The 27,718-nt window shown below is 45.4% G+C and overlaps 1 protein-coding gene across 2 annotated transcripts in view; it reads right to left on the reverse strand.

Moving 5' to 3' along the window:
* Nucleotides 1-723: 723 nt before the first annotated feature.
* Nucleotides 724-27,718, reverse strand: part of GALNT5 (polypeptide N-acetylgalactosaminyltransferase 5) — a 45,642-nt gene continuing 18,647 nt past the window's right edge. Inside the window, exons 4-11 of one of the 2 annotated variants that reach the window (XR_006413542.1) lie at nt 27,125-27,260; nt 20,707-20,826; nt 19,584-19,701; nt 18,523-18,846; nt 13,138-13,218; nt 10,725-10,886; nt 5,459-5,827; nt 724-3,993 (exon numbers count right to left, since the gene is read on the reverse strand). Coding sequence is in view for 1 of the 2 variants with exons in the window: in XM_044418275.1 (XP_044274210.1) it covers nt 5,687-5,827; nt 10,725-10,886; nt 13,138-13,218; nt 18,523-18,846; nt 19,584-19,701; nt 20,707-20,826; nt 27,125-27,260 (1,082 nt within the window). In the remaining variant the exon portion in view is untranslated. Of the gene's footprint in view, nt 5,828-10,724; nt 10,887-13,137; nt 13,219-18,522; nt 18,847-19,583; nt 19,702-20,706; nt 20,827-27,124; nt 27,261-27,718 lie in introns of both variants that reach the window. The other variant, XM_044418275.1, reaches the window with a different exon arrangement.

Here is a 27,718-nt window from a genome sequence, read left to right on the forward strand (position 1 = left end):
GCGATCATGCTGGAGTGGGGAGATGGCTGAGATCACAGTTGTGCTCATGCAGAAAAGCTGGGCACAATCATGGGTGTGCTCATGCAGGAAAGACGGGTGCAATTTTGGCCATCTCCCCCCACCTCTGCCCCCAGCATGATCGGCGCCATCACCGCACTCAGGGAGGTGGAGAGATGATCGCGGTCGCCACCCAATGTGGAGTTTGCAACCTGAGTCAACATTTTTATGAAATTTTTGTTCACGACCCGATTTGCTCATGAACTGAGGCATTCGTGAGCCGAGGTACCACTGTACATCTCACTGGCAGAATGATGACATCATACAATTATATTGCCTATGGGATCCCTGACTGGCTAGGATATTCCCATGTGTGAAAAGAATTCACTGCAAGCCTCATGGCAAAAAGGTAAGGAATGTTTTCATGATGTATTTAATTTAAAAAATTGTCCTGCTTTGAAATCTCTTTGCTATGTCAAGCTAATAGAGGTCGATAGAACCATAAAACCACATTCCCCACAGGAGCTCCAAAGCACTGCATATATAATAACTGGAATGGAAAAGAAAATACTGCAAAGACAGCATATTGCATAGTTGTGTGTTTCAACCACGGAACAGCGGTACACTCACTGTGCTGTAATAGGATTATGTGGAGATACCCTAATAACCTAGCAGAAGATACACAAAAATTATAGGACCGTTTGTGACAGATACAAGAGAAACCACTTTGTGCAACAAATAATAAATATAACTTGATTTTTAATAAAAGTTCATTTTCATGAAATGTAATAATCTTGTCCTTTTGGTTTCAACTACACAACATTACTATACTTCTTTAAATCTTTAAAATAGAGAATTACCTACAGGTAAAATAAATGTAAATGCCAGAGTGAAAGTATCATGTCTATAAAAAAGACATATACACAAATCACATTATATAAAAGCTATCACCTCACTTTTATAAAAATGTACACCCTCGTTCAAGAATTAGGAATAAACAGTCCTACGTGAGCTCAGAAATAAGTCTCACTGAGTTCAGCGGGACACAGTCTCAAGTAAATATAATGGTACTGAAGCCTAAGACATCACGTGGGTTTATTTCTGAGCTGTTTCGTTTAGGCTGGATCTAGACTGCCATGCTAAATTAGTGTAGACCCAATGGGTTCAATGAGACTTAACTGAGTATGACTAATCTAAGTTCCATTGACCTCAATGGGTCAGCTCTGAGCATGCCCAAGTCCAACCTGTTGCATAGCACTTCTTTGAAATTCACAGCAGTTAAGTCTATTTAAAAAGCCAAGGCATAAGTGTTTTGTTTTTTCTTTAACCTGGATGCTAATTTATATTAAAAACAAACTCTGGGTATTTAAGTCAAACAAATGAATTTGACCTTCAGGAATGAAACATATACAGGATTCTTCACTAAACTACCTCTGAATGAATTAGTATTACAAACCAGATGGTAAAAAAGGTAATGAGGTAAGATCAGAACTGGGCCACCAATTCCGCTCTGTGCTGATTCATACATAGTATACGGATACAGTGACACACAGTAACATACACACTGCCTTCATAGTGATTCCCTTGGAGAATGTGTGCGCACAATGATAGTGCTACATCCTGGTCATTCTCATCCTGGCACAGTCCAATGCATGTTTAGACATGAAAAAGGCCTACAACTCCCAGCATGGCTGGCAGGGGAATTCTACAAGTTGTAGGCGCCTCTACTGCCTACATACACCTGGGACTGTGTCTTCACTGAAGGACTGACTTTAACTGTAACAGGACACTCCTTATTCACAAAGGACATGAGCATTAGATTTTTGTCATTCCAAAATACTTGCTCATTTATTCAGGTGAAAATGATGTTGTAAAATACAGAACACGCTGGTCTCCTACATTCTGCTAACCATCCAGTGTGCCTGGAGTTTTGTGCTCATGTTGCAGAAACGTTCATGTACCACTTCCAAGTATGGATACACTTTTCTGTACTGCTGAATTTTAAAAACATGTTTGGAAGTCTAGAGATTATTCTTACGCACCTTTCATTGAGAAGAGAAAAACCTATGTATGCCAGCAAAGTAGTTGCTAACCCCTGCTTCTAAAAGAGTTGTCACAGCTAGAATATATTTCCTATATGAAATGTATTTCATTTCGTGAAATGAAATACACGATTCACTGAAAATGGTGGACACAGCTTATTTGAAGTCATTTTCACTGGCATGGGAAAAAGTGGATTGCAACTTCCAATTAGATAATTTGCCAGGAAATGGCCCAGGTGCTCAACTGCATATCCTGGGTCTAAGAAGACCGATGTGCTCTTGATCAAAATGCAATAATGAACTTTTTCATTTACTTAGTCAAGGTGGTCTTAGTCTCTCTGCTGAAAGAAAAGGCTGATAGGTACAATCTTGCATTCCTTTTCATGCCAAGAGTCCACAGGGAATGCACAGAGATACTTTTGAAAGTATCTTTGCATAAACTAAAGCAATACAGAAGCAAGCCTTTGCACAAGTTTAGAATTAGCATGCAGCCAGGATGATGGGGAATGCAATGTGACCATGGCATATGGAAATTTTGTGCCTGCTACATGACAAATGACGGAAAGTCAATGCACTGGATGTAATGCAATTCATGCCCTCGATAAATATGAGTTTGCAGACAACATCTGTGTGATTTTTCTGATTGTAACTGCAGGGCAACTATACAGAAGGATGGCAAAGAGGTGGGGAGGAAATCTGTAAGACAGTGGGGAATGAAGCTGCCTGCAAAGTCTGTTAGGCAAATCAATATTTTGGCAGGTTCAGCTTGTCAAACATTGTCAGTGTTGATATATGATGTGACGGCAACGTACTACAGAGGCCCTCTTGGACACAAAACAGACTTGCAACAAGCTGTAAACATTACGGCTGAGGAAAGCTTGGCTGTCATCTCAACTTGTAGAGTGAGGTGCAAACTCAGTGCAATGCTCTGAGACAGGGATGCTAATCCTTAAGCATCTTGCTCCAGAAGAGTCCTGCATGCCTTTGGCAAATCCACATTGCAGTTGTCCAGCACCAACTGCTCTGAAAGAAACGGGCTGAGGACTGTTCCTCAAGCTCTCAGACCTGCAAATGGACAAAAGCTACTCAATGGTGACTACCGTTCTCATACAAGAGACAAAGGATTTTGCACACAGACTTTCCTCCACGAATTTAGTCTCCATGTGGAGGGGGAATGGGACTGTGACCCAATGCCAACACTCCCAGTTTCTGCAGTTTCCATATCATATAGGAAGGGTTGGCCACATGCATACCATTTGACACACCTTGGTTGCTCACATGCTTAGGTTCCCAGTTGCATGGCTTGTCTACACGTACACAACTGTTTCTGCAGTATTCCCCACCCTGCTGCCCTTCAAATGTGTTGGACTGCAGCTCTAATAATTCCCAGTCAGCTTTTGTGCGCTGGAATCCCACGTGTTCAGTGGGATGACCACACACAACACATTTCCCACCCTTCAGACGTGCTGGGCTGCAACGGTCACCCTGACGGGGAATGCCCATGGAAGTCCAGTGACTCCCCCTCCCATCTCGGCTAGCCCCATGGGGAAAGCATGACTGGGGCTTTGCAATGGCCCACTGAACACAGAGGCCGGAGCAAAATCCCACTCCCTTGGGTACACACAGACCCAGTGCATGGAGGAGTCAATGGGTACACATACTGAATCTGTTGCTGTGCTGCGCCAGGTGAACTAAAGGATCCTTCCGCGTCAAAAGCAACCAACGCTGCTTGCATGCATATTTCGCATGTGCTGAGCACAGAGAAATGGTTTCCAGTCTTCTTAGGGGCAGGGAAAACTGTTTTGTTGAGGCAGATGGAGATGCAAGATGCAAAGGTTTGTTCTTGAATAAGTTCAAGCTCAGATTAGTCAAATAGTGTGCTTTCAAGAGCATTAGTTATGATTACTTCTTAAAAGTCAGATACATGTATGCTACTGGAGAATAAGCATGGGATCTGAAAGAAATGGCAGAAGGCAAAGCATCAACATCACGGACATGTTTTGCTAGATACTACATGAGAAAGCATTGCCAGCTTATGAACCTGCAGTTGCAGCTGGAATTCATAAAGCTCAACAGCTGATATACCAAGCTGGGCAGCCGACTGTGTGCTTTCTTTTATGCTAGGGCAGTTCTGCAGTAAGTTTGCCTATTTGTGCTTCCGAAAAATCACTGCATCAAGTGAAAGGGTGCAATGAGGCAATCAGGAGACAGCCAGCTCCTTGGTGTCCGTCAGCAGCTATGCAGCAGCTGGAAGGCCAGTGCTATCCCTCACGTTCCTCGTGTTCCTTTCAAGCCATGTTGTGCGTGCAGGGTAGCGCTTGGCTCTCTATGGGGCTGGGGGGTATATTCATGCACTTCGTGGGAAGTCCTGAAGTGTCCGCCACATGATAAGCAGAAATCTTCTGCACAAGGAGCGGTTTAGGACAGTGACAAGGATGGCTGCTGCTGCTTCCCATTTGGGTCTCAGTGGCTTCCTTCATACTTGCTTTCCTGGTCTAATGACTCACTGGCCCAACAATATGCAGATCCCTCCACCCCCCACTTGCAGCAGTGCCAGTATTCGCATCTTGCTGGACTCTACAGTCAGCACCTTATAAGCCCTATTCAGGCCTGAGGTTCCAAACGTGCAGGGGGAACCGATCGAGCAAGCCTCAGCTCCTCAGCAACAATGAGCACTTGATCCTGTCCCACGAGCAACGGAAGGTCCACCTGAAGGGTCTCCAACACCAGGAAGCAAATCCCAGGGAGGCAACCCCCTGTTAGACACTGTATTGAAAGAGGTTTCAGGGGAGGTGGGACATCCAGCGTTTTAAGGCCTGCAGTCCCGTGTCCAGTTCACCAGAGATCTGCTCATTTTGCTCTCTGCCTCTGCATAAGGGAAACTCTGAAAAGATACTGTCCAGGCTACTCCAATTTCAGGAGATGGCATTTCTCATCCCTACAGTCCGAATGCTGTAGTCCAGATGTGCCCCACAGGGCCTCGAAGGCACAGGAGGACCTGCTTGCTTGCCTTGCAAAACATTTTGAATTCCTTCATTTACGACATCGAAGCCGTATTTTTTACCATGACTGTGAAGGCTGAGGATGCACCGGGCAGCCCACAACCAATCCAAGTTGACGGGTTTCAGTTCCAGTGCTCAGGCAATGCACTGGTGGTAGAGATTTTAGATATCTAAGCCTGCAAGGTTTTACCAAGGACTGGCATTTTCAGAGGCGGGGAGAGAATGAGAGACAGCGAATTAGTAAACTGGAATCTCCGTAAGTTTCCTTAAAAAAAGAAACAAAAGCCACAAACATAGCTGCTGACAAGGCCTGTCGACTGTTTTACCCTTCAGTAGGCAAGCCACCCCAGACCCAGCAGAGCACTTTCCCAGCACGCCTCTTTTCCCTGTGACATGTTTTTCCTGCCAGATTCCTACCAGGCACCCTTGGAGGTGACATGCCTGGCTTGAATGCAGCCAGCTGTGCTCTTGCTCCATCTTCTGATCTTTCCATATGTTTCTTTTTAACATTGACAGATTTTCAATCGCAGCTTTGGAAATGAGTTGTCAGTTTGGTCCTTGCCACCATCAGACATTTCACAGCTGTCATTCTTAAATTTGCCGGATTACAAATAGCTCTCATGTCTGGTTTGCTCATCTTTTTCTTCAATCGGCATAATAATTTTCAAACTGCCACTTCTGATAAAGATTAGAGGAGGAACAAATGTTTGTCCTCAGGGTTTCCTGAGATGGATCCACTTCCAGACATGTGGCCTGGGGAAGGTGTTCTAAAACAATGTGATCCATCTGAAAAGAGAAAGAAGAAAACATTGTGCACAGAACTGCATGCACAGAGCAGGAAAAATGCCATTTTCTCAGTCTGGCAAATTCTGAACTTTCTAGCCATCTCTGTTCAATACCTATGGTTCATTTATAAGCTGCATAGGGAAACTGGACAGTATCCAACATAGCCACCTGTTCTTGAACCTGAACTCTGCTATACCTTCTGTGCTGCATGGCTTGTTAATTCTTTCAAAATGCAAAGAACAGGACTCTGGCTGTCTGAATGGTAATTATCATGCACAGGAAATACTTCCAGATGGCATTTGCAGTATAGGATAACTTATGGCAGGAGATCTTGGCTTTCATACTGCATTATCTCTCAGCTGATGAAATACAAGGATGCTTACCATGATGAGAAGTGGGCCGAGTAATTTGTTAATTAAGTCCAAGTGCTGGGATGCGGAACCAGGTTATGAAATCGTGAGAAGCTTTTGACTATGCAGGGAATGCATTCTGATTATTTTGTTTTTAGATACAAGAATCTTTTTTCTAATCAGACAGACAGTTTCATTACGACAATACTACCACTATTCTCAGAGGAAGGAGCAGGCTTGCTGTAAGAAACATGGCTTAATATTTTGGAACATCACTTTATCCTGACAGCAAATCTTAGGAAATAAGAATTATGAAGATGGGAAGAAGGCAAATACTAGCATCTTGAGATCCATGTTACAAGGAACACATACATGTTAGTGAATGTTGGTGCTCACACTTTCCTACCTTCTCCTGAGATCTCTGGTGCTCAGAAAAACAAAGAAGCGCAAGCCATCCCTTTTACAGAAGCTAACCATCAAAACTCTGGTAGCTGTTAAAATGGATTCCTTGACAGGGCTACCCAAGCTTTTTCGACAGGGACACGTGCAGCATGAACACATGGGGTAGCCCTGTTCAACTATAAAAAATTAAACATCTAAAAGAAACTGGCATTTTGATAGCTGGCTGTAAAAAGGGGTGGCTTCTACCTTTCCATTTTGGAGCATCTAATTCCTTGGGAAAGAGTGGGAAAGGACAAGGAACCTGTACAAGGGTCAGGCCCAAATAACAAAACAAAACACCCCACAAAAAAGCTTACAAGATCTTACTGCAACGGAGGTGATCCACTGACTACTCCCTTCCATAAGCAAAGATCAGTTCAAGCTTTAGTTTCGCTTGACAGTTTGCCTTTAACAGCTGCCAAGAGAAAGCAACTGAAAAACAAAGCTTTTAGTGGGGTCTCCGAGTCAATGTCCATGGCAGCTGCCCACTGTACTTGCACAGCAGACCCCTCACTGTCCCCCTCCCCGGTCACTGAACCTGCACACGAATCTGACTAAATAAACAAACAAACAAAAATGTTTGAAAAGCTTTGCTAAAATTCCTTGCTTTGATTTTTAAAAAAATATGAGAAAGGGGGTGAAAAACCAAGAGGTGATAATGCTGCTTGGACACTTTGAAGGGGTTGCCCCTAGCTGTTAAATTGAAGATTGCAAAGAATGGCTTAAAAAAAAGGATGGGTGGTGGGAAAAGCCATAGCAAGCGCAAATGGGTTTGTAACCACAGCAGGGGAAAGAGAGAGAGGCAAGTAAGTCCTGCCACAGAGTCCCCTGGGATAGCCACAGACACACGGAGCGGGGAGAAACCCCAGTGAGTCTGATAATCTGTTGGGTGCACTGGGGGTTTCTTCACATTTAACACCCCCTGCATAAACTGACATGCAAACCCAGCCTTCAGATACAATGACTTTCTCTGAGGTCAGTTCACACATACACCAACCTTAAGGGGTCTAATGCTCTACTACTTTCTACCTATAAGTTTGTTGTGCTCAATGCTTCCTCCCCATGGATCCACTTCAGTGGGTGCCACTTGTGAGACACAAGGGCAATGCTCGGTGTAACAACGCCATGTGTCTCTTTAACTGAACATTACTGGGGATTGCAGGGGGAGACACCAGTTAGCAGCAGCAGCAGCAGCAATACACTACTTGTAATGTGGAGCTCAGGCACTATATTGATAGCAATATAGTTTGTGGTTAAAAACATGCTAATTTGGTTGCTTTTACTATGATAGGAAACATTTTCTTCCAAGAATTTCTTCCATTATTTATTCTGCTTGTAGCTACGGAGCTCTGCGCTTTGGATCAAAGTAAGGTAGAGCCATCTCTTCCACTAGTGGCAAAACAACCCACAGGTTGGATGTGCCAAGAGGAGTTTCTTTGGTATGTAGTTATGCATCATAAATTACCATCGTAGCCTTGGTAATTATTAACAAATAATTTTTTAGAAAAGAAAAACAACCATGCAGTACAATGAGTACCTGCTCTAGTATGGTTTTAGCTGACATGTTCTTTTCCATTGGTGTGCTATGGCACTAAAGATGGTCAATTTGAGATAGTTTATATTATGTCAATCTTCAATCTGTAGCCATCTTTGGAATGATATTTTTGTTTAGTTGACATTTGCTAGAAAGACCTAGAAAACTATTCACAGCACTATAATCTCCAAAACTGCTCTGTCTCTCTCGGTTTCTCAAGAACATTTCTATGCTCTGAAAATGCCCCTCAGATTTCAAAATGTGGCATTTCTAATTTTTCTTACCACTGTACTCAAACAAATATAAAATAATAAGTGACAGGTTATTTAGAGGGCAACCACAAGTCATGCTGGTGTCTGAGATAAGGACAGGAAGCCAGCTGGATGGGCAGCTAGATCTCGCTGCAGCAGCGGTGGAGTTCTCCCCCAGAACTCAGGGCTGCGAGCCGATTTGAGAGGCTCGCGTGAAACTGTCTCCTACGTCCCTGCCATGACTCCCAGCTGGCTGCCTCGCTCTGTCTAATGTAGGAGGGGGCTCCCTATCTAGGAAAAACTCACAGTTACCTCATCTTTTAGAAATGGCTCCATTGTAATGGTGCCAATAGTTCACATTGCAGTTTAGGTTTGCAGAGACAACATAGTTCAAATTCAAGATATATATGGAAAAACCCACCCTGAAGTTTGATACATATATATTGAACATGATATCCCCCAAATTTAAAGCCACTGCATTATAGAGGCCAGAATGGTATCGATGGATATGGGAAATTCAGGTTTATTTAGGAAACTCACTAGGTGGCCTTGAGTAAGTCCCTCTCACAGCCAAACCCCACAGAGGTCTTGTGAAACAACTCAGAGGTAGGTCTGACACCACGGAACACAGCTGACATGGAATGGATTTGAATGGCACGTGACAATTATAGCGCTGCTCTTGAGCAGCCCCCGTTTTTATGGGGGCTTGTGCAGAAGAACACCCGGGGAGGTTGCACTGGTAGCAGTGGCAAAAAGACTATTCACTAAAGCACCCGTTATGCATTCCTGGAGGGGCAGGAATGCATCCTGCCAGTGTGAAAGCCAGTGTGGGGTGGTGGTTTCAAGTGTGGGACTGGGACTCAGGCGCTGAATTCTCGGCACTGCTCAGCCACAGACCTCACTTGTGACTTTTCCCACAGACTCTCAGCCTAACCTACCTCACAGCATTGTTCTTGTGAAGATAATATTGAGGAGAATTATGTATGCTGATAAATAAATACATCCTGCTGCAAAATCACTGGTTGTGGCCATGACATCTATATGCTGAGTGGGATATCTGAGAATGGGTGCCTGGAGGTAGGGAGGTAGAAAGCTGGATACAGACAGGTGCTCCTTGTGGTCAGAACCTCTGCACAGTCTGAGGTTCTGCTGGTGGAGTGGCGCATTAATACACGTGTAGCCACAGAAGACCTGGGGTGTAACCTGGGGAGCCTGAGGCCCGGTTCCTCTTTGCTCTCCCACACAAGCTAAGATGTGCAAAATAAAATACAAACAGCTTCAGGTACAAGCTAGCTTCTAGATTAGCCCAAAGTACAGGCTGCTTTGCGACCGATTTTTCTTCATTCCGAACAGTTCAGCTTTAAGAGGGGCCTGTGGAGGACAACCATTACCTTCTGAGAAAATAAATCCATCTTTTCGTTTCCTACAATAGTGATAACTTTAGGCTGCATTTCTCTCAGGGGGCCAGTACTCTGCTCTTCCAGCACCTGAAGCTTTCATAAAAACTAATCTGATCTCTTACCTCAGTGGATAAAATTGTATAGCAGCAGCTTGCCACTTGCTCCATCTCGTACAGGTGCAATCATCTGCGCCCAATTGTGCTGAACTGGGTATTATGGTTTTGTAAAAGAAAGAAACACTACTCTCGCTGTTGTGGCAGGGCCCAATCTGTCTTCAGGCCCAAAGTTCAGCAGCAGATTCAAAGAACATCAGTGGGACCTGACAGGCCATCTGGTAACTTAAATGGCTGATTTTTTCATATACATTCACAAAACCTCTTACCCTCAAGACACATTTTCTTTTTTTAAAGAGCTTTTGCACTAAGATTGCTAAAGAAAGACAAATGCAAGGAATCCCGATTATCAGGATGTGGTACAAGATTGATCAGATACCATACTGCTATTATCTCTTGTCCCAGTACTGAAAGGCTCTGCTAAAAAATACATCCTTTCGGAAGGTGGTAGCAGTGAGGGCGCTCTATTGACCTTGGCACTTCCTTCAAGTTCAGAATCATTTCTAGGATCTACTGCTGCAAAGACTGCTAGGGACTTTTCAGATTGATTTTTTGGACCATGACAGTTTAGAGAAGCTATTTTTGATGGCTGCAGTGTTATAAATGGGTGTTTTTCATGTACAGAGAGCTGTCTTGGAAAATAAATACTAAAGCTGAAAGTGATGCTTGCACAAACTCTTTCTTTGCTTGCATGATGAGTGCTGCCATTGCCATACAAATGGAAATGAGCGAAAGACTCCCTTTGTTTTGCGCCATTTCCAGTTTAGCCAGACTGAGGGGAAATAGTCATTTGCTAGGCTGTACTTACAAGTTCTGGATGAAAGGCCACCAGTGATTTATGCAACCATTTCAGGCTATTGTTCCGCTTATCACAAGGGTGCAGGCCCATCCTCCCCTTGGCATCCTTTGGCGCTATGCAGAGGTCTCCATGCTGGATCAGTCTCAGCCAGGTGTAGTTGAACTTTTGGTTCTGAACATGGGAAAGAATTAGTAACAGATTATGATTTAACAGTTGACTAACACTGATAATTTCTTCTCTCCCTTCCCTCTGCCTGAAAGGGCAGATGCTTTGGACACAAATAATACAGAGAAATACACCTTTCTACTCAGAAGCAAGCCCCACTGAATTCGGTGGGATCAACTGCTTTTAGCACACTTGAATCAGGCTATCAAATGGTTCAGCCTAGAGGTGAGGGATGTGTAGCCATCCAGATGCTACAGGATTACAACTCCCATCATGCCCTCAACACTGGCATGCTGGCTGGAGTGTAGGGACTCACCTCTGGAGGGCCACATGAGCAATGCCCCAGACTGCCCCTACAGTCTGGTTCGCCAGAAATTAGTGGGTCTAGAAAGAACTGGCAACATGTGACAATGCTTGCTTCTGGAACAGGGGGCATGCTGCCTTGCATTGGAAATAAGCATTCCTGCACATCTCTTGGATTATTTCAGGAACCGCTGGTTTCTGTTGCACTGGAACTAGCAGAGGCATGGGAGACAGCATAGGACACTGCCCCATGTTCTCTGCCACTGGTTTGACCCATGAGCCCCATGAAGGCTGTCTTTAGTTTCTGGAGCCCTTCATAAGTTCATCATGCCTCAAAACATCCACACTGCTTCCTGGAAAACAGGCCTGTTTTCTAGGCCATATGCCTGAGCACAAGTCTTCCTAGCAATCACCCCGAAGCAAGGCAGAACTGCTGAGGCTGCTCTCTATGGTTCTGGGAGGCACACCAGCCCCTTCCAAGGCACTTTTCTCAAGGGCTGGTTGGCTCCTAGAGTTGCTGCTCTACCGCGGTTGCACACAGAGCTTCCTCTCCTGGCTGTGCCAATGTGAAGCGCTACAGTGAGACATGTCTTCATACCTGCAGTCCTGCAAACCAAGGGCAGCCCATCAGCAATGTATGGTGAGCCAGCAGGAACTTGACTGGGCCCCCATCTTCAGCCTGGGACTAAGCACAGTTGGCCACGCTACACCCAGCCAATGCCATGCACAGCAGAGCTCTGCCACAGGCCCTGCAAGTTTGCTGAAGGGTGCTGCTCACTTGAAATGGGAAAAGATGCAGTACCTGCAGTTTGGTCACTGGGTCTACACCCTTGCCTATAATTATGGCATTCTTATCCAACCCTCAGAACTAGTTGTCTAAAGCCTTTCTTTCAGGACTTCAGCCATGAGGCATCTTTCTCTACTCAGAAGTAAAAAAACCCAAACAAGCCCTAGAATCATTCAAACAAATACTTAAATAGCCATTTATAGAAGTTATAGTGACTGGGTTCTGACAAGAAAACCCAGACTCAAGAGTTGAGTGTGGATTGCTGTTGAAACCCAGGTTATTATGTAGTCTGACCCCAGCTGAGACAACAAACCACAGTGAACAACCCACTGTTCACAACAAAACAAACAGAAGCAACTGTGGGTTCTACTCCTGCTTTGTTCATGGTGAACAAGTCACGTCTGTTAGCACACCTGGGTTCAGACAATAAAATAACTTGTGTTTCAAGAACAAGCAATGCTCATCCCTTGAATGTGTATTATTGCATTGTCTGAACTCAGTCGAGAAAAGGTTCCCCCCCAGCCCGCTTTTTGAGAGCAGTGGGAAACTATTTTGCAGACTAAGCAAACAGTGAGTGATACATCCAGGGATTCTCTGCATTCATTTAAAAGCATATCTTTAATATCTCAGCTGGACAGTAATCACCAGTTCACTGGTCACATAGAAACAACCCCAAAGAGTGCCAATTCCTGCCCACTAACTGATATCCTATACATTCTTGATATGAAGAACTGGTATTCCTTTTGGGAACATCTTGGGCTACCTTGCAGTCCTATGTGTAGGGCTCTAGTCCATGCATAGAAATGTGCAAGCACTTGACTACCATCACGAAAGGATGATGGGTGAGAGAGTTCTTCCATGCATTCTGGCATCTGCAGGAAATGGGACTGCATGGGATGGTCAAGCTGGCAAAGGCCACACATACGGCTCTGCCCAATCTGAGCAGTTTGTGACAGCACTGGATGCAGGACCACAGGGCCTTCTGGCATAAAAAAGTAGATGAGGTCACCCCACACTTCCAAGTCATCCTGACACCCACTCAGCATGTGCAAGGGCGCAGTGTGCCAACAATTAGTCTGCCAAGGGAACGGCTGAAAACATGTATTAAAGCAATTCTATCTGGCTTCTGAAACAAATAATACAAAACACACCCAGTAACTATCTTACCTTGCTAGTAACATCGCATGTCTCAAAGGTCAGGCTTGACTGATTCACAGCAATGCATTTAGCTAATGCTGTGTTAATTATCTGAAAGAAACAAGTAAATGAAGTGAAATGAAGGGCCATGAATAAATACAACAGAGGCAAACAATAGCTCCATACACATTCCCACCCATTGCACAGGTTGAAGCCCATGAAATGATGGTATCTGCGGGTGAACATCTGACGTAAAGCTGCAGCCACTAAAATCCATGGCAATGTTGCTATTCTGGACTGCAGCAACTGGTACAGATGTACTTCAGGGGTTGCATCAAAGCAGTACATCTAATCCCCTAAATACTCCAGTGGATATACAGTCTTAACCAAGGTTATAAATATTAATTGGTAGGTTTAGATCATGGGCAGGGAACTATCTTCCACTGGAGGGCTGTGGACACACAGGAAACACCCTTTGGGGTCCATGGACAATGGTGAGGAGTGTACAACTCATTGGTGGATGGCCCCTGAGCTAAATGTGGGTGGGACCAAAAACAAGTGGGTGGAGTTTGCGGCATCTCTCCCCCCGCCACTGAATTCTTCCTCTGCCTCTCTACCTTTCACACCTGCATGAAACAGAAAAGGAAGTGATTTCTAGAGGGACACCCGGAAGGCAAGGATGGCTTGCAGCATCTGCTGAGCCGGATGAAATGAGAGCTGCATGACATTAGGTCAAGGGCCATATGCAATTCCTGTGTTACACCACAGATGCAGGTGACTGATTAGCTGGGTTTAATTTTACTTATTTGGTCTGAGAATATGAGGGTATTTTGATGGGCATGTGAATATAACAGTGGGTTAAAATATGAGCGAAAGATGGATTTTCTTCTAACAGTGCAGTGGCACTTAGGTATTAAGGCTGCAACCTATTCCCAATAGCAAGTTTTAGTGAACTGAATGAGGCTTATTATTTCTGCACAGAGAACATAGGCTTGCAGTCCTAAAATGCTAGCTGCCTCAAACTTTGACTGTTATCTCAGCAAAAGAGAGACACCTCTTATAAGGAAATTTAGGTGATACACAAACACATTCAATAATCTTGGGGCTGCCACCGGCCCTTAACTTAACCCTTGAATGTGCAAACTCCCCTTTCTTTACTTTGAAGGTTGCAACTGGGTTTTGCATGTGGAGGTGCGGGGTGGGGGGAGTGATTTTGACTGCTGCGGCACCACAGCAAAAACCAAAGCAAGGGATAGGCAGAAGCGCGATTCTCCACAGCTGACCTTATGCAGTCAATTTGGTTGCCCAGCTCATCATGACAGCGATCTTCTATCCTGAGATTAGCTTGCCTAACCAAGACTAATTCAGAGTTTTAAACAAACTCTTCTGGCTTAATGATGTGAGCTATAATTTGTTAATGTAAAGGTCAAAAAAATAAATATAAATAAGTGGCTAAGCCCTCCTGCTGTCATTAGATCTCAGTCTGCTAATGGCATTGGAAGATGAGTGACTGATTGCACACATCATTTTCCAGGCAGGTACTATCAAGTCTCTCTTTCACCCACCCCAACACCCTTCCCTTGTGTCCTTAATCTCATGTTAGCACAGACTTAGCGCATACCAGTAACCCCTTCTCAGTCTCCAAGGAGGCAGTTGCAAGAGAGGACAGGGAGTGTGCACTGTTACTACTTGTGTAGAAGAAAGATCTTCAGCGGATATAGTTTAGCATACAAGCTTCTCCTGCTAAGATGTCCTTTTCTGAAAAGCTCTTAAAAGTTCGGCAGTTCAGCCCTGTCCTCTCGCATCTGACCATCCTACTTGCCCCGCAGAAGGAAACAATGCTGGAGTTCATGATGCTGCTGGGAACAGAACAAGACAGCAAGTTTCTCACAACATCCAGGCCTGTGACTCCTGCCCTGAAAACGTAAATATGCAGAAGTGAAGGTGTAAAGTATAGACAGTATAGGTGTCTGTAAGAAAAATTAGTGGTGGGTGCTCCTTTTCCAAGTTTATCTTGCTGCCTCATTAAAGTAATGCAATTCTACAATATGATTGTTTTCTCTTTGTGTCTCCTGTTACATGTGCTTCCCATGTTTAAGCCACTACGAAATTAATCAAATGCATGGAAACAGCATGCAAATGTTTGTTTCACAAAGAAAGCTGAAATTGCATGATTTTCCATGTTGGAATGAATACTGTATATGTAGTGGTGACATAACATTAGGAAATCCTCATGAAGTGAACAGATTACAAATCTCAGAAAGAAGTCTTCTATGAAAGATGTAAGCATCCCATGCTAATCTTTACTGCTTAAGTTCTGTCCCATCTAGTGATGGCCAAACAACTCCTGGCGTTGTCCTGAACGCTACAACAATCTGTTTTCCAGAAGTATTAGAAAGGAAACATTTCTTCTGAGCATATTCCAAAACCTGGGTCTTTTGTGCTCCTCTAGAAGGAATGGAAGCCTGGAAAAGCTGGAACATCTGGCTGCTGCCCGCTTCCCTTTCTATATTTGGCGGTGAAAATAGGGAACTGTGCTATAGGAAGGCCTTGTGACAGGGCTTCCATTAGGATGTTCTGCTGCAACAACAGATTTCCTATCATTTGGCATGCCCTTGTGGGAGTGTCCACCAGGATCCCAAGTGTCAAGAGCCATTGGGAACTGACGTCCATGGAAACTACATGTCCCATGCTGCTTTGCATAGTTCAGAATATGGGTGGGCAACCTGTGGCCCTGAAGGTGTTGCTAGGTCACAACTACCATTATCCCTCCCCGATAACCATGCTGGATAAGGCTGACTGGGGATGCAGTGCAACAACATCTGGGAAGGGGATCAAGCGGATAACCTATGGTCGTGTGGCAGCATCAAGGACGAAGCAAAGGCTGCCCCGAAAGGCCTCTCTGGGGCCTTCACGACCTCTGAAAGGAACAGGCAGCAGCAGGGCAGCAGCAGAGATATCTCAGTACGCATGAAATCAGGCCAAAACTCCATTCTGATTTGGACTTGACTCATAATGGATCAGTGGGGTATACTTGAATTTCTCTTTCCACAATGTTGTTGTTAGTCGCGAAGTTGTGTCCGACCCATCGCGACCCCATGGACAACATTCCTCCAGGCCTTCCTGTCCTCTACCATCCCCCGGAGTCCACTCAAGCTCATGACGACTGCTTCAGTGACTCCATCTAGCCACCTCATTTTCTGCTGTCCCCTTCTTCTTTTGCCATCTATTGTTCCCAGCATTAGGCTCTTCTCCAGGGAGTCCTTCCTTCTCATTAGGTGGCCAGAGTATTTGAGTTTCATCTTCAGGATCTGGCCTTCTAAAGAGCAGTCAGGGTTGATCTCCTCAAGGACTGACTGGTTTGATCACTTTGCGGTCCAAGGGACTCGAAGGAGTCTCCTCCAGCACCACAATTCAAAGGCCTCAATCCTTTGGCGCTCAGCCTTCCTTATGGTCCAGCTTTCACAGCCATACATTGCAACTGGGAAAACCATAGCCTTGACTATACGCACTTTTGTTGGCAGGGTGATGTCTCTGCTTTTTAGTATGCTGTCTAGATTTACCATAGCTCTCCTCCCCAGGAGCAAGCGTCTTTTAATTTCTTGGCTGCAGTCCCCATCTGCGGTGATCTTGGAGCCCAGGAAAATAAAACCGCTCACTACAAATGTTGAAGTATCATCACTTTCTGCAGTTGTTCAATTAACATGAAAATTGAAGAGAAAGCACTGAAAGCACACCATGTCAGTGTTCTATAGAAAGTAGTTTTAGTTTCAGAAGAGGATACAAAAATCTGGATTTTATTCCAGAAAGGGGGTGGGGGATGGAAATAGTGGGTTTCTAGTGCACTCTAGTGGTTGCAAGCTAGAATAGTACATCTTAAAGGAAGTTGCTCTTTGTGCTTCGAATAAGTTATTGAAGAATTAGAAAAGTAAGGGGGAGAGCTAAACTTTCTTAACTTGGGCAAATATAACAAATCTATTATTCTTTTATCAGCTTATAATTATTAAAGAGGAAATGGCATGAAACATAGTTGCTCCAGACTATGTGAGAGACACTATTCCTAAAGCAGAAGTCTCTTGGGCTTCCGAGATTCAGACCTCACCCCAATCCATTCCTGGCCTACCCAGACAGCTTATGGGGCCTGAGACAAGTGTGATGTTGGGGGTACTGCAGGAATCCATGCTTCTTTAGGACTTCATTGGACAATGTGTCAGGGACAGTGGCACTTGCAAGACCGGAGACCGTATGGGTTGGTGGCATTGATTTTGAAGGGCAAGTTGCTGCAGGTACGGTCTTGAACAGCCTTGATCTTGCAACACATGGCATGCGACCCTCCCCAAACAAGCTCTTGTGCACTAATTTATCCTGAAATGTTAAAATCACACATAGATCCCCTCAAATATATTAGTCAATTAATTTGTCTATTAAGATCCAAATCCCACCAAGTCCCCATGAAGTTAATTTTGCAAGCCTGTTGATTATTTTTGTAATCTGCCAGCATGCTGGTGTTGGGGTCTGTGATCTCAAGGTGAAGCCAAAAAGATTACAATGTACATTGACTTTAATTGCTGTGGATTTTGCCCTCAAGATGGTGCTTTGGTTCACTGTGCGTATTGGGAGCCATAATAGTCTCCAAATCATCGTATGCTGAAATGCCCAACTTTTTGCCACTGGTGGGCACATTTCTTGTTTGAGTCCATGTTGTAAGTGCTCCCAAATAATGGCAACCATAAAGTGGGGAGCTGAAAGTAAAAGTAACTTAAGCTAATTACAAGGGAGAGGCCGGATAGGTTTTTGGTTCCAAATACAGCTAGAAACTGGAAAGCAGTACTTTCCTTTGCAGCATATGCTTGTCCAGGTTAAGAAAAATAATTTTGAAAAATCCTAAGAAATAAAATAAAGATTATGTGAGGTAGCCTGGTGGGCACCAAGAGGTATCCATGGATATACTGATGGCCACAGGTACCATGTGGAAGACTCCATCCACAAATACCAAAGGCAAGGCTATTGTACATAGATGGGGACCCAACTTTCTACTTTTTACTCATTTTCTCCCAAATTTAAATGTGGTTCATCCTGAACTTTTGAGAATTTTTAAAGTTTGCACAAAACATAGAAAACATTTACCACGCGCATTCTTCTTAATCCATGAAGTTGTGTGTGCATTTTTGCAAGAGCTCTATTCTAAACTTTGGAGAAAAGAAAATGTTCAAAGATACTGAGTTCCGTTTTGGGTTGGTTGAAAGTGTGGAATAAAAATGTGAACCCAAATTGTAGAAAAGCTCCACGTGAACCCATCACTTTAGCACTTGAAGTACAAAGCACCTGGCAAAATTCAGCTCTATCTGATACCAATATTTGATGCTACCATATGCAGATAGTATGGTTTGCATAACTGTTGGTAAATCAACATACCGGCCCACTAGCTTTAACGAGGGGAGCCTCCAGATCAGGATAAACGTTCTCCAAATACCACTTGAAGTTTTTGCACTGAAGCTTCTTCCGCAATTCTTTCTGCTGAGTCAAGTTGCCAAAATCCAGGTTTTTTTGGATGAGCTGGTAACTGTGCCCATAGAAGAGATCTTTATATTCATCTAGCCAAACCTCTGCCACGCGGGCCAAATTCCGCTCCACTGTGGTGAGGCGGTCTTTAGGGAAGGAGTAGGGATTATCGTTCCTGAAAATGTGGCCTACTCTGGAGCACGGGATGATCTCAATTTCTCCTCCACACATCCAAACCTGGTAAAAAGAGGCAAGGTGTCAAGGAAGTAACACCTGCTGAATGCATTCCTTCATGTAACACACTTTAGAATCTAGTTAGGTACTGCATTTAGCTAGGTACACTTTAGCACAATTATCTGAAGAAATTCCATGCTATTTCAGCTGAGTTCAGAGACGTGCCAACCATGGTTCATAAATACCATAGTTTAAAACTCAAACCAGGACTAGAGCTCCAAAATGCACAGGCAGTCCTTGGTTTTAAGCTGCTTCTCTGCTTTCATTTAACATCCTTTCAACACTCCAGTTTCTAACTCCAGAATTATCCAAAGGCAGAACAACGGTTTATAAAATCAAACCTCACACTAACCATAGTTAGTACAAACTCCAGTTTGCGAACCCATTTCAAACCATTCCAGTCAGCCACAAAATTGCATTCCATGGATAATCAATTCAGACCTCTCATTAAAGGTCTTTAATCATGGGTCTGTGCGATATTTGAACTTCAAGTGAACCAATGTAAGATCTGCCACCATTTAGTGCTTCTCTTATGAATTGCTGGGGGAATTTTGGAAATTGTTTTGCATGAAAGCCATACTTTGTTAAAGACATAGCTTATGAAGTTTTTCAAGTTTCAAACATTTGTACAAATCTTTTGAAAATCATATTCACTGCTGCTGATTGTGACCATTAACCTGATGATCATCAAAGTATTAAATAATAAAAAATCAACATGCTGTTATAGGGATACAAGATACCTTGAATGAAATCTCCATGTTTTCACCTCCCCAAACATCAAGGCCAGGATCATATGTTCCAAGTTCAAAAAAATACTTCTTATCGATAGAAAATAACCCACCTGCCATCACAGGGCACCTAATAATTGAACCAGAAATCAGCATGTACACTGTGCATGTTGAATAAATGTAGAATTTGATATTACAGAGGTCCTACCATAAATAACTAGAAAGTAAAAACATTCCATGTGCTTATACTATGTTTCCTTGCAGACAGACAAGATGAATCAGATAATTTTGTACCCTACCCTGCTCCCCAAAACAGCAAACTCTATTATAAACTTTGTATACTCATGTTGTTGTTGGTATTTATTATATCTAACCATATTGCTATAGATATCTGCTCACCATATTTAAAAATCCACATGGATATATTAAAATACATTTAAATATGTTGTGACATACATTAAAACAAATAGTAATTGCGATAATGTTTATATAGAACATTTCTCAAACTACTGCTTATAATTCCATAATTAAGAAACAAATCGGGCAGACCACTCCAGTTTGGGGAAACCCATAGATGAAGGCTTTTCATCTATGCTTAAAGCAAGCCATATTGAGGAAGTTGGAAATATAGTAAGGATCTGTTGCTTAACCATTAAGGAAAACATAGCTCATGTACAGATGTCTCTAGCCAAATGCAGAGTTAGATTCCTAGCATGTGGTTGTTCTTAAACATCACAGACATTGGAGTTTGCTCCCTGTTTAAGCTATATGCACTTTGAAGCTGCCTTTCCCAACTTGGTACCCTCTAGATATTTTGGCCATCCGCACCCATCAGCTCTTGCAAGCTTGCCCTATGATCAGGAATGCTGGAAGTTGTAGATCAAACCCTCTGGAGGACACCAATGTGGGAAATATTGTTTTAAAGGAACCTCTTCTATTGTACTAGGACCCTTGTAGCTATGCTGGCTGGGTTTTAGAGGATGCTAGTTGGCACTGGAGAAAGAACAGGCTTTCACTCCATAAAAATATTATATATGCTTTGCAAATTTGGGAAATACACAGGCTTCTCCCATCCTGAGGGCTTCATACTTAAGAAGCAATTCTGTCCAACATTAGCTTAACTTCATATAGTTACCTAATTATATCAGTTTCCTTAATCTTCTTTTTCTCAATGACATCTGGAGGAATTGGCTTCCACCCAAAATTCATTGGCCATGTAAAAATACCACGCTGAAAGCTGTCCACAGTCATGTAACTAAAGAAAGGAAGTAACAGCAGGTATTAATTTCAAAAGCAGATGCTGAGTTAGAAAAGGGTTGATGACAGATGTTGGGGTGGCTAACAGACCCCATTGCTTTAGGAAGGTTCCCAGTTACATGCTAGTTTTCATGCCTTTTCATGTGAATATATAGAGAACTCCCCTTCAGACCTTTTCAACACAGGGAGGGCAGACACTGCGCAGGTAGAGCTAGTCTGGCTGGTGCATTTAGGACCGGGTCCAGTAGGTGCAACTTCATGTCCTTATGGATGCATTGTGTCTGAGCAGTGCTATGGAGAAAAGCAGGCTGCTTACCTGTAACTGATGTTCTTCGAGTGGCCATCTGTGCAGTCACACATATGGGTACTGTGCCTGCGCAGTGCCTTTGGCCGGAAGATTGATAGCTAACGGTTTTGGCGGGAAGCTCCACTCCCCCTCCCCCTTGTGGCCTATAAAGAGCGGAGCGTCTGCCATTTTGTTCAGTCTTTGCGACTGAACGTACGGTATCTTAATGGATTTTTTTTTTGTCGGTACCATAAAGGAGATGGTCGGTACCGAAAATGCCCTCTCTCACCGACACTGAGCTGTCGATGCATCCACTCACCGACACCAAGCGGGGCCGGCGGGCGGGTTGTGTGACTGCACTCGAAGAACATATGCCACTCGAAGAACATTAGTTACAGGTAAGCAACCTGCTTTTCTTCGTCGTGGCCTCTGTGCATCACACATATGGGTAGATTAACAAGCTTACCATCAAAGGAGGAGGGATGGTGTCCTCATCGAAGGACAGAGGAGAGAACAGCTCTACCGAAGGAACAGTCCCATCGAGCCCGAACATCGAGACGGTAATGCTTGGCAAAAGTGCAGGGATTCGCCCAAGTAGCGGCTCTGCAGACATCATCAATCGGAACCCCAGATGTGAATGCAAAAGATGTAGCGACAGCTCTAGTAGAATGGCCTCGAGGAACTGAAGGCAATTCAATCTTAGCTAACTGATAACTGATAACACAAGACAATAGTGTGGACTATCCACTTAGAAAGTCTTTGTGGAGTGACTGGGCCGCCCTGATCTCTAGCCGAATATTTGATGAACAGTTTATTGGATCACCGAATAGACTCCGTTCGCAATCGATAAAAGGCTAAACAACACTGAACGTCGAGGGAGTGCAAGGATCTTTCCAAGGGATTCGACGGCGATGCAAAAAAGGCAGGCAGTACAATGTCTTGTCCTGTATGGAAAGGTGTAGAGACTTTGGGCAAGAAAGATGGGTCGAGACGTAAAACGACCTTTTCTCTGTGGAAGTTTAGATAAGGAGGGTTGACGCGGAGGGCACAAAGTTCACTGGCCCTCCGGGCTGACGTGACAGCTACAAGGAACGCTGTCTTCCAAGAAAATAATCGGAGATCCACAGTTGCCAAAGGTTCAAAGGGGGCCTTCATAAGGGCCTGTAAAACTACAGAAAGGCTCCACGTGGGCATAACCGGTCTAATCGATGGATTAAGATTATACAGTCCTTTCAAAAATCTCTTGAGGATAGGATGAGAAAATAGGGGTGATCTGTCGACTAAGTCACGGTGGTAGGCTATTGTGGCCGTATACACTTTAATAGAAGATGGCTTCAGTCCAGAGTGATTTAACTCCAGAAGGAACTGAAGAATTTGTTCGATTGATGAGACAAGTGGGGAGAACGAATGAGACTCGGCAAAGCTGGAAAAACATTTCCATTTAGCCATATACGACTTCCTTGTGGACGGCTTTAGGGCAGAGTCGATAATATGCTGAATCTCAGGGTGCAAGAGCGTTGGGTTCGAATTCGACAGGGTCTGTCTCGAACCGGATGGTACGGAGAGACTGTGGCAGTGAGAGGCACCCGCATGGTTGGATTCGAGAATCGGAACCGAAGCGGTCGAAGTAATCGTCAATACCGATGGATTAATAGAAGTTGTCGGATTCGAGGCTCTCGAATCCGTCGTCGGCCCCAATGGAAGGTCAATCATCGAATCCGCCACACTGTCAGGTTCAATGAGAGCAAGTCCGGGTGACGAAGTGTGCCGTCCATTTGTGTTATAAGATATGGAAGTGCTGGAAGATGAAGAAACTCCCCGCGGGAGATGTCGAGCAGTTTCGCAAACCACGCTTGACGTGGCCACCAAGGGGCAACTAGTATCCCCGATGCACGGTCGCTCACTATCTTTGCTATGACCCTCATCAGAAGAGGGATCGGAGGGAAAGCATAGAAGTTGATGTTGTCCCAAGGGATCATGAATGCGTCCCCTAGGGATGCTTGTCTGATTCCCGCTCTGGAACAGTAAGTCTCGCATACCCTGTTCCGTCGAGTAGCGAATAAGTCCACATCAGGGAACCCCCAGCGCCTGAAAAGGTGGTTGCGCGTACGAGGATCCAGTTCCCACTCGTGAGAAGTGAAGATGTGTCTGCTGAGAAGATCCGTGTGCACGTTGTCTGTGCCAGCCAGAAGAACGACCATCAGAGTAATGTGTCTCTGAATGCACCAGTCCTAAATTCTCATAGAAAGCCTAGCTAAGGTCGGTGACTTCGTCCCTCCTTGCTTGTTCAGATAAAAAATGGTCGCTATATTGTCCGAAGTTATCTGAACGATCCGATGCTGAAGGAGGTCTTCGAAAGAACGAAGGGCTTTGAAGACTGCCAGCAGCTCTAGGAAGTTGATATGATTCATGGATTCTAGACGAGTCCACGTTCCCTGGGTAGACAGGCCAGAGCATATCGCCCCCCCATCCTAGGAGAGACGTGTCGGTACCGAGAGTTATCAAAGGAGGTCACGCCCTGAAGGGGACTCCCATCATGAGCTTGATCGGTTTCAGCTACCAGCACAGGGAGTGGAGCACGGAAGACGGGATCCAAATCCGTTTCGACTGTGGGTCTCTTTGTGGATGATACACCTTGTTGAAGAATAGTTGAGGTGGGCAAAGCTGAAGTCTGGCATGTGGAACTACGGCAACTGAAGAGGCCATGTACCCCAGGACCCTCTGGATGGATCTCGCCATAACCGTTCCCTCTCGTCGGATTCGATGGATACGGAGAGCGAGAGTCTGCTGTCTGTCCTGAGGGAGGAAGGCTTTCTCCAACGTTGAATCCAAGCGGGCTCCAATGAAGGTGAGCGTCTGTGTCGGAAGAAGAGAAGATTTCTCTTTATTAATACGTAGGCCCAGACTATCTAGTAAGGTACGGGTTGTATGGATGGTGTCTAGGAGTCCTTCTCTGGATTGCGAGACCAACAGCCAGTCATCGAGGTACGGGTAAATTTGTATGCCCTGAAGGCGTAGGAAGGCACAGACAGGAGCCATACATTTGGTAAAAACTCTCGGAGCCGTAGCCAGTCCAAAGGGTAAAACTGTGAACTCATAAAGTTGGTTTGCAACAGCAAAAAGGAAGAAACACCTGTAAGTTGGATGAATTGAAATATGAAAGTAGGCGTCCTTCAGGTCCAGTGAGGCGAACCAATCTACTCTCCTTAACAACGGCAAAATGTTTTGAAGGGTGGTCATACGAAACTTTCTCGGTATAATAAACTTATTCAAGTCCCGTAAATCCAAAATCGGACGTAGACCACCATCCCGCTTGGGGACCGTAAAGTATCTGGAATAGAATCCGTGAAGTCCGTCAGATGGAAATGCTTGATGAATTGCTCCTTTAAGGAGAAGTTGATGTATTTCGTCGAGAAGTACTGGCGAACATGAAGTAGACCGGATCGGACTCGATGGAGGACCGATGTCGAATTCTATTCGATAGCCGTGTTGAACGATAGATAATACCCACCGGTCAGATGTGATGGACTCCCAAATGGGGAGTCGGCTTCGGAGCCGATCCCCAGATGAGAGGGGGGTGGCTATTAGAGGAGCATGAGGAGTGGTTCGCCAGTCCCGTCAGCGCTGCCTCCGATCGTCGAAACGACGGCGGCCCTGTTGGAAGCGCTGTTGGGGCTGAGGGCGGCGGTGCTGTTGATGCTGTTGTTGCTGGTGGTGTTGCGGCAGCTGTCTCTGCTGGTATGACTGCCTGTAGGATGGCCGATTCCAGGACCACTTACGTCTGCTGTGTGACTGGATCTCCATCCTGCGTGCCGTCATTCTTGACTCGTGCAGTTTCTTGAGTTTGTGGTCAGTACGTGAATGGAAGAGCCATGAACCATCAAAAGGCATCTCTTCTATTCGCCACTTGGTTTCCTCCGGGAAATTGCAGTTCCGAAGCCATGCGTGTCTCCGGAGGGAAACGGCACCAACCAAGGCCCGGGAGTCAGTGTCCACGTGGTGATGTGCCGTGGACAACTGCTGCACCGCGACCTGCATGGCTTCTTTGATTAGGACCTTCGCAAGGTCACCCTGGTGGTCTGGGAGGGTGGAGGTGACGTTGTGGAGGCGCTGCATAATAAAATATTGATATCGTGCCAACGTCGCCTTGTAGTTGGAAATGCGAAGTCCTAAGCCCGAGGCAGCATAGACTCGCCTGGCCAGGGAATCTATTTTCCGGCCCTCCTTATCCCTCAGCGCCGTATGTCCTCTCACCTCTCTGCCTTGCGAGGATTCGACGACCACCGAGTTTGGTTCCGGGTGCTTTAGCAGGAAGGGGATGCCTTCTTCCCGGACCCTGTACATAGACTCATATCTCCAGGACGTCGGCTGAGGATGTGAAGGTAGGTCCCAGGGCTACGTCATCGCCTGCCGCAGGGTAGTTATAAGCAGCAGAACGATGGAGGTCGATTGCTCCCTGTGGACGATGTCATAAAACTTGTCCATCGACGGTCCTGGGCGCTGGGCAGCGTCGATGTCCAGGGACTGGACAAGCCTCGACATCAGCTCCGCGAAGGAGACGTGTGACTCATTGGGTGACGCAGGATCCTGGGATGTCACCACGACATCCAGGGAGGTTGAGTCTACTTCAGAGTCATCCGAATCAGCAACGTAGTATGGTGGGGCAGAAGATGATGACTCCGCCGGCGAGAAGGAGAGGCTGCTTCCGCTTTGCGGGGATCGAGGTGGCACCCTCCTCGAATCCACAGACCGTGGTTGGTCGCGGGGCGGAGGTGAGGATCGCGCTCTGGGAGCAGGGTAGTACCCCACAGAGAGCGGGTCTCCCCAAGGTTGGTAGTAGGGACGATGCCAACTCTCCGGGCGTTGCTCTACCGAGCGGCTCCTCCGATTCCCTGGTGAGGACAGGCCAGCTTCTGTCTCCAATGTCACCACGGGCATCGGTGTCAGTGACCTCGCTCTAGGAGGGGAGTCCTGGATTTCCCCATCCGAAATAGATCCCCGTAAAGTTGGAAGGGGTGCAGGCGGGAGGTCGACCTTGAGGGGTAACCCGCATGGCCTCCTGAAGGATCAGTTCGGGTGGGGTCGGTATCATAACTGCCACCGGTACCGAGGGTCCCGTCGGCTCCGAGTCCCGATGTCGGGAACGGTCCGTGGACTTAGCCTTCTTTGGAGGCTTAGTGGCCTTCTCCTTTCTGGCCTTCTTATGGCTTGCCGGCTTCTCTTCGGCATGCTTCCGCTTCTCATGCCTCTTTTTTGGTGAAGCAGAGGGGGCCACTGAAGCGGACACACCTTCATCCGAAGGGCATGAGGGTGGAGCCACAGAAGCGGAGCCAGGATGTGGGATAGAGACGAGCGGGTCTGATTGCATCAGAGCCCTATCCCAAAGGAGCCTCTGAAGCCGGTTCTTGTAGTTCTTCCTAGCCTGCTTTGAGAAGGCTAGACAATGAACGCACTTATCTGTCCTATGCCCCTCTCCAAGGCAGAGGAGGCATAGGTTGTGTGGGTCAGTAGGTGCCATTTTTGACTCGCAGTCCACACATTTGCGGAAAGCCGCTCGCTGCGCCATCGCAGAAGAAAAGAAGAAAAAGAAGAGAGATAGTGCAGAGGGTAAGTATATATTTTTGTTTTTTTTAATAGATTGAAGAAGAAGTATCAAGAGAAAAACTACACAGAAGCGGGAAACGAAGTAAGGGGAAAGTAGTATAAGGGCAATATATAAAGAGAGAACCAAGAATAGCCAAAGCGAAAGTCGAAAGTGGCACGAGGCACAGCGAACGGCGGTCGCACAAACTGAACAAAATGGCGGACGCTCTGCTCTTTAAAGGCCACAAGGGGGAGGGGGAGCGGAGCTTCCCGCCAAAAACCGTTAGCTATCAATCTTCCGGCCAAAGGCACTGCGCAGGCGTAGTACCCATATGTGTGATGCACAGAGGCCACAACGAAGAACCCTCTTTCTATGCACAAACCACCATGACAGGATTAGGGCAAGTATGGAAGGGATCACCATCACCTCATGTCTTTGTCGCTGATTACTTCAATAACAGGACAAGCCACTTTCTTTCTGTTTAGGTGGATTCTGTCCAGGAGCGGCTCCAGCCACCCAACATTGCATTCCACATGTGAATCCAAAAAGGTCAGTACGTCACCTAAAGGTGAAAGTAAGAAATGAATTAGGTCCGTTGCAATGGGAACAGCTCTAAGAGTCTTGCTCGGTGGCCTCTTGTGAGAATGTTGCTGGGGGTGGGAGAAGACGTCAGCTGCAAAAGTCTACCACTGTCCTGCTGTGGCGAGAGAGCGAGGACAAAAAGTTGTGTGAAGCCAGGATGTTCATGGGGAAGAAGGCCCAAGAAGAGTTCTCCACGTAGCTAATTCACAGTGCTCTGTTTTGATGGAGAAGCAGGGTAAGCGTGGGAAATAATGTTGACAGCAGTAAATGCCATGGAAATGCTAATTATTAACTGTACTGGGAGGGAAGTGACCCTTTTTGACATCTCACCAAAAATGTTCACCGACCTCCAGGGTCAGCTTAAATGTGGGCCTGCCTCACATTAGCACCAAGTGATAAGAATATCTTCATATATCAAAACACCCATCCACGTATCCA

Source organism: Varanus komodoensis, unplaced genomic scaffold (assembly GCF_004798865.1).
Source record: "Varanus komodoensis strain SLA01 unplaced genomic scaffold, ASM479886v1 scaffold9, whole genome shotgun sequence".
Lineage (NCBI taxonomy): Eukaryota > Metazoa > Chordata > Lepidosauria > Squamata > Varanidae > Varanus > Varanus komodoensis.